Source organism: Ursus maritimus, unplaced genomic scaffold, assembly GCF_017311325.1.
Source record: "Ursus maritimus isolate PB19 unplaced genomic scaffold, ASM1731132v1 scaffold_9, whole genome shotgun sequence".
NCBI classification, from domain to species: Eukaryota; Metazoa; Chordata; class Mammalia; order Carnivora; family Ursidae; genus Ursus; species Ursus maritimus.
The window spans coordinates 17,083,840-17,090,501 of NW_024427107.1; the positions used below are offsets into that span (position 1 = coordinate 17,083,840).

At 43.1% G+C, this 6,662-nt stretch overlaps 2 protein-coding genes across 3 annotated transcripts in view; one reads left to right on the plus strand and one right to left on the minus strand.

Annotated features, from left to right (window-relative positions):
* Positions 1–383, plus strand: part of TRIM55 (tripartite motif containing 55) — a 41,078-nt gene extending 40,695 nt beyond the window's left edge. The window contains exon 9 of one of the 2 annotated variants that reach the window (XM_008706738.2): positions 248–383. In XM_008706738.2, the coding sequence (XP_008704960.1) occupies positions 248–370 (123 nt within the window). In that variant the 3' untranslated portion in view covers positions 371–383. The remainder of the gene's footprint in view (positions 1–247) is intronic. The other variant, XM_008706737.2, reaches the window with a different exon arrangement.
* A 2,262-nt stretch (positions 384–2,645) lies between these two features.
* Positions 2,646–6,448, minus strand: CRH (corticotropin releasing hormone). The gene is made up of 2 exons (XM_040626157.1): positions 4,003–6,448; positions 2,646–3,259 (listed from the first exon to the last, which is right to left on the minus strand). Exon 2 carries the CDS (start codon positions 3,240–3,242, stop codon positions 2,652–2,654), a length of 591 nt encoding a protein of 196 aa, XP_040482091.1. The 5' UTR covers positions 3,243–3,259; positions 4,003–6,448; the 3' UTR covers positions 2,646–2,651.
* Positions 6,449–6,662: the final 214 nt, after the last annotated feature.

The following is a 6,662-nucleotide window of genomic DNA, read 5'->3' on the forward strand; positions in this document are numbered from 1 at the left end:
CTCTTTCCCAAGAACTTCCTTCCACTGCATGCATTACTGCTGCCCTTTTTTGGATCATGAGCGTGAATTATTTTCATGGCTCTTGGCCATAGCCAAGACAGCCTGAGCTTGCTTTCCATCCCTAATAATAATTATGCTCTATATAATAATTATTATTATCATCCTTTCTCCTGAGTAGAAAAGTGACTGGACCAACCCCAAAGAACTAGGCTCTTCTTCCTCTGATCCAGATTTTCTTCTATTGCAGATTGGATTTGAGGACCCTCCCCTCCAGGTACAGGCCGCAGCTTCAGGGAGTGGGAATGGAGCTGATTCTGAGCCAGCTCGTCATGTCTTCTCCTTTTCCTGGTTGAACTCCCTGAATGAATGATGTTCATTCCAGCTGCTGCCCTCTGTCTGCCTGGCTGAGATGCACACCAGCAGCAGGGAACCTAGATGAAATTAACATGATGCAGGTGATGAAAGGGACCTCTGAACAGAATTTCTGCAACAACAACAAAAAACCCTTTAATTCCAGATGACTTTCCAGAGGGAAAACAATTCTGAGAAAACAGTTGCCAAAAGGATTGGAAAAAAGAAACTTGATCTTATGCAAATCTTTTATTGTGTGGGAAACCTAATGAAGAGTATGTAGGTGTGATACGTGTGTGTGCGTCTGTAACAAATGGCAAGTGTTGAAAAAGTGTGCACTACACTCTTGTCTCTAATAGGCACTGGCTTTTGTTATCATAGTAGCTCTTACTCTCTTTCTTCTTCAACAATGCAGTTGGTCAGTGAAATTCAGTGTTAATTCAGAAGTGACTGATTTATCAGTATATGGACAAAAGGTAAATCATTGACCAAAGATATGAAACATTTTACAAAGATTTCCTCTTTTCCATAACAGGTGTCACTGGATGTATATCCAGAAATGTTCCTTAACTCTGGTGACACTTTCATAGTCCAGCTGAAGGCCTAGGACATTTCTGGTGACATTTTTCTAATCTTAGATGTGCAGATATCAAGCACTTAAATTGAAAAAGAATTTCCTACAGGAACTGTCTACTTTCTTATGTATCTACTGAGGCACCAACCTGGTGAACTGTAGAATAACTGCATGTATTTAAATATATATATACACACAATACACATTTAAAATACATACATATATTTAAATCATGCTTTATTTGTCCCACCATAATGCCTCTTTCAAAACATAAGTATTACTTTATTCTGTATGAACTCTTAAATAAATGCTGTTTTTAACAACTTAGTCTTATAATGACTTATTCGGTGTTTCATGTGATCTTATTAATACATTAGTTAGTGTATTCAAAAGGACACAAGGGAAGAAGCATGTTCATACATCCAAATTAATTTTGGAATATTAAACATTCAACTGAATTTTTGTAAGTTATAACTCAACTACCAAAGATAAATGCATTGTAAAACTAATTGGATGTGCCTGTTCCATTTTAGAAATGCATAGTTTATATTCTTAAGAATTACAGTGATTAGGACTGGCATAGACATAAATGAGAAGAGCATTTGTGAAGTTTTTATTACAGTCAAAATATTTTTTTATATGAAACATTTTCCCAAGTGCCATTTCGTAGCAATTAAATTCATTGCTTTAAGTGGAGCAGCTATCAAGTTTCTCCTTTTAGAAGTAGGCACTGGAAAATAGCATAGAAAAAGTTCATTTTATGGTACCAAAGTAGTAGCTTGATAAAGTGAGTCTTTCTCATACTAAAAACAAAAACAAAACAAGCAGTGTTGGCCCTGTAGTTTGGAGAAATGCCTCGCGAACCCTTCTCCTCTTTGCCTTTTGTCTTTCCCCGCCCTCTACAATTATTTAACATCTTATAGTTAATCAGGATTAATTATTATTTCCATTACGAATTGATATTCCACTCATAGAATTATCAAGTCTTAAAGCTGGAAGAAACTTCCCAAATTATTTATCTTAACCTCAGAGAAGTAATCTGAGGTAACAGAGAGGCAATTGCAGTATCTGTGTAAGCCACTGGTGTATGTTTGTATTTTTAGTACGAAATTAATGCAAGGAGTTTTGTTTTCTCTTGTGCTGAAGTCAGGGTGAAGGAAGCCAGGAGCTGAGAGTTTTACTCCTATGAACATTGAAAAGGAAAAATAAAGTCATGATCACCTTTGCAGCTTTTATTAAAAATATAAATATTCAACATTCTCTTACACAACCAAATTGACCAAGGATTGGAAAGATGTTTTATTACTGAAACGTTTACAAGGAAAGGTTGATTCAAAGAGCTTACAGATTTTGTTTCACCCACCCAAGAGAATGACATTCTCTTTGGCTAAGACCACAACAAAATAAATTGGGTGACTTCTGTCTGCTTCAAAACATTTCCTTCTGGGTCTATACTTTCTAAACACCATTAAAGACACCTGGAAATGGAAACTAAAAGTAGACAATACAAATAACATTTTGTTGCTGTTACTGCACGTGAATACACTTTGTGCATGCTAATTAAGGAGTATAGGCTCTCTTGCTGTATATTGTCTAGGCTTCAAGCTATAAAAAAATAAACAAATGGTATCAGAGCAACGCTATGGTACAGAATACTGTATTATTTTAATTTTTTTAGATTTTTTTTTGTGCTAAATGCTGCATCTTCTCGGCCAAACGCACCGTTTTATTTCCCAATAATCTCCATCAGTTTCCTGTTGCTGTGAGCTTGCTGCGCTAACTGCTCGGCCCTGGCCATTTCCAAGACTTCTCGGAGGAGGTGGAAGGTGAGATCCAGCGAGATGGGAGGTTCCTCGGATCGCCTCTCCCTCTCCGGTGTCTCTTGGCGGCTGCCGAGGGCGTTCTCGGCTCCGCGCTCCGCGGGACCGGCGGGGCTGTCGAGCGGGCGCCGGGGCAGCGGCAGCTGCTGCAGCAACGCGCGGAAAAAGTTGGCGGCCGCCTCGTCCGGCGAAAGGCGGCTGCCGCTGCCGCCAGCGACAGGTGAAGAGGCGGGCAAGAGGGGAGCAGCGGGGCTCTTGTTGAGGTTACCCAGGCGGAGGAAATATTCCTCCCCCATGCGGAGCAGGACCGGCCGAGCCTGCGGCTGTTGGGGCTGCTGGGGCTGAGGCGGCAGCTGGAAGAAATCCAGGGGCTGGGGGTGCTGCGGTGCCTGCCGGGCTCCCGGGATGGGACCCCGACTGAGGAGGGCCCTGCATGGCGGGCAGGGCAGGAGAGCCACCAGCAGGACGCCCGCGGACAAGAGCAGCGGCAGCCGCATGTTAGGGGCGCTCGCTGCTGCACAGAGGTGGGCGGAGAGCGGAATAAGAGAAGGGAAGAGAGAAAGAAAGAGTTGGTCAGAGTTTAGCTCAAATGGGAGGTGCGCTCGGGGTCTTCCTACATGACACCCACAGACGTGCCTCAGGGGTTCGGGCAGGCACTGTCCGCGGTGCTGAAGCTCTCGAACAAGGACTTCTAGAGTTGGAGTAATGAGGGGGGACAGGAAAGGGGACGCCTACAGGGCTCAGCACCAAAGCTCAGCCCCTCGTCAGGCTGGAGTGACCCTTCTTCTTTAGAGACCCTCGAAGGGTCTCTGAGTCCCCTAACGATCCCCAAAAACTGATTCCCCGAGCTCTACAGAAGATCTACAAATTTTAGATCTCATCTACCCCCCTCCCCCTTCCCCTTTCCGGATGTTTCAGCGTTGTCCTCCAAATTGAGAACTGCTGCCTCCTCCTCCTCTTTCTCCATCCCAGACCTTGCGTCCTTCTCTCAGGGGTCCGGATCGATGGCGGGGACTCCTCTACAATGCCAGCGAGGAGTAACTGGCAGTTCCAATAACGATTAGCAGCCGTCTAAGTTTGCTTTTGACACATCCTGGCTACTACCGGAATCCTGAGACACAGTCAGCAAACACACACACAAGCACGCACACACACTCACACACATGCCCTCACAGGGACACCCGGCTCTGCCGCGCACACCATGGCCGCTCAGGCAATGCAAAGTTGGAGGCGCGTTTCCGTCTAGGCGCTCCCTACCTTCTGAGGTGCTTCTGCAGGTGAGTGGGGCGCTGCCGCCTCTCTGCAGAGGAACGTCTCCGGGGCTTTTTCGGGGGTTTTCTTCCCTTCTTTCTGTCCTCACTCTCTTTCTCTTCCCCTCTTATCTTTCTCTTCAGTCTCTCAACGGACTTGGGCTCTGAGTTTCTCCACACCAGAGCCTGGAGTGGGATTTTATAGCGTCGACCCTCTTCAGAAACCACGCAGCATTTGCCTAATAAGCTGACGCTCTCTTGACAGCTCGATTGCGTGCTGCCTCTGCTCCTGCATAAATCATAGGGCCCTGCCAGGGAACGAGGGGCAGAGTTTTGCTATCTCAACACTGAATCTCACATCCAATTATATCAACAGATATTTATCGCCTCCTTGGTGACGTCAACGAGCCCTAAAATGGAAGGGCTTCTTATGACTTGTCCATTGACAAAAATTCTTGAATGAGATTTCCCAAGTGTGAAAACATACTGACCTCTTACTATGAAAGGTCAAATTTGGGGTCAGAAAGAGACATCCAATGAGAGGGGAGGGAAAAAGAAAGTGTGAGGGACCGGAGGTCTATCAATGCACAGTCCTATGGGGGAAGCAGCAACCAGTTATAAGGGTTGGATCTGGATCCTCCTCTTTCCTCTCCCTCCTAACTTCTCTAACCAGTTGTCTCTGGCAACACCTCAGTATCTGAAAATACCCCTTTGCTAGAGACAAAGTGTCCCATCAGCTTTCTGCATGGTTAAGAATGATGACAAGGAGATGGGATTGTATGGACATCTAGCTTTTAAACCTCTACCTGCTTTTTCTTCCCAAGAGCAAATAAAGAAATTATGAGTCTGCAGAAGCAAGACCAGTAAGTCTCTTGAAATGAGGCTCAAGTTTTTAAAAATGATTGGCAGGAGATGCTTCCATGATGAAGTGGCCCAAACTAGGGTCAGCTGGAGATGCAGCAAGATTTTAAATTCCCCCAGAACTTCACTGCTCCTCCTTTGTCTCCTGTCAGAATCCAAAATTAATTGTGGATTTTTCTATTCCCAAATTAGAGAGAGGAAGGTTAAGTGAGAGGTGCATGAGTTGTACAATCTTCTTTTGGTCTGTTTGATGCAAACCCAGTGAGAGAAGCATCCATTCTAACTTCCTATTCTATATTGGGAAAGTCTTAAACTGATAACAGGGCTGAATTCATCAGTTGCATATTTTCATTGATGAATATTGAGCCCATAAAAAGGTAATCTCATTCATTTTATTTCTAAATACTATCAACATCCATTATACTATCCACATCAGGGACACCCAAATTTTTTTTTTTTTTGGTCATCTCTTTTTCCAAATTTAAATGCATGAAAACCTGATAAATACATAAATGCTTTCTGCACTACCACAGAATGGAATGCTAAGCTTATAAAATCGTACTCACATTTCAAATTAAAATGACACTATCATATAAGTAGGAGGCAGTTACCTCTAATTTTGCAGTTCAAAATGCAATTCCAAACTGTGGTGTCTGTGATTTAATTCAGCTTCTAGATAACCATGAGTTATTTATCAGAAATCTCCTGTTGCTCATATCTGGTTAGCTCTGCTGCTTCCTTTGTAGCTACGCGACAAATGATGCAATACACATTTCAACTCCCATTTTAGGTCTATACTATTCCACAATTGCTCTTAGAAACAAAAGGAAGGTAGAAAGAGAAATGTTGGCAGTTTCCAAAGAAGTCAGCCCATAGTTGGATCATTGTGCTATGGAATGTACTTTTAGATGAAATGTACATAAGACAACAAAGAAATGTGTCTTCTGGGAAAGATGTAGGTTGCTAATAGAAAATCAGAATTATAGGAAATGGTTGAGCTTCTATAGGAAACTAGTGTTTTATGTTGATAGGGGGCATACAGAAACTTGCTTTTTGTTATTGTGAGCTTTTTTTCCCTTTGAATGGATCTTAACTTTTTCCTTACTTTCCTTTATGACCCCTTCACTGTCCCCAGTGGTCGAATCAGCTTAGAGGTCAATCTGGAGGTGGAAGTAGATTTGGAAGAAGTTTGGGTAAATGGATACAGAAGAACTAGGAAAGGGATAAGACCATGAGTGAAGCTGGGAAGGCCTAAGAGGTTCCTCCAGAGAAGATACGTGTTTTGGACTCTGACTAACCCCACACCCCTTCAGATCTCTCTCCTTTGGGCCATATGAAGGATGTTGTTTCATCGCTGTTGAATTCTTGCTATGAGATTTTCCTGGAGTAGGTAGCTGGTGGGGGACAGAGTGGCTCTGAATGGGGGTGAAGACAAAGGCCTGAATCCCAGAGGAGGAGGAACTGGGCGGAGCAGCCCTTACTCACGATTTATCCAAAAGTAAGATCTCATCAAATTATGGAACATTTACATTAGAAATGACTTGAAGAGATGACCTGGTTTAAATGAAAACCAGAGAGGTTAAGTGAGTTACCTAGTTAATGGTAAAGTCAGAATTAGAATCCAGTTCTTTCGACTAGCAGCCTGTACTATTTCTGTAATGTAACAATATCCTTTGTACCTCCCCCCTTTCCTAGCAGAGACACACAAACAAATAGAAGTGAGCAGATGAAGTTAGATAAAGCGATACATTCACACACCAATCCTAGACTTTCCTTATAATTAATATAAGGCATGAGCACAGAGAT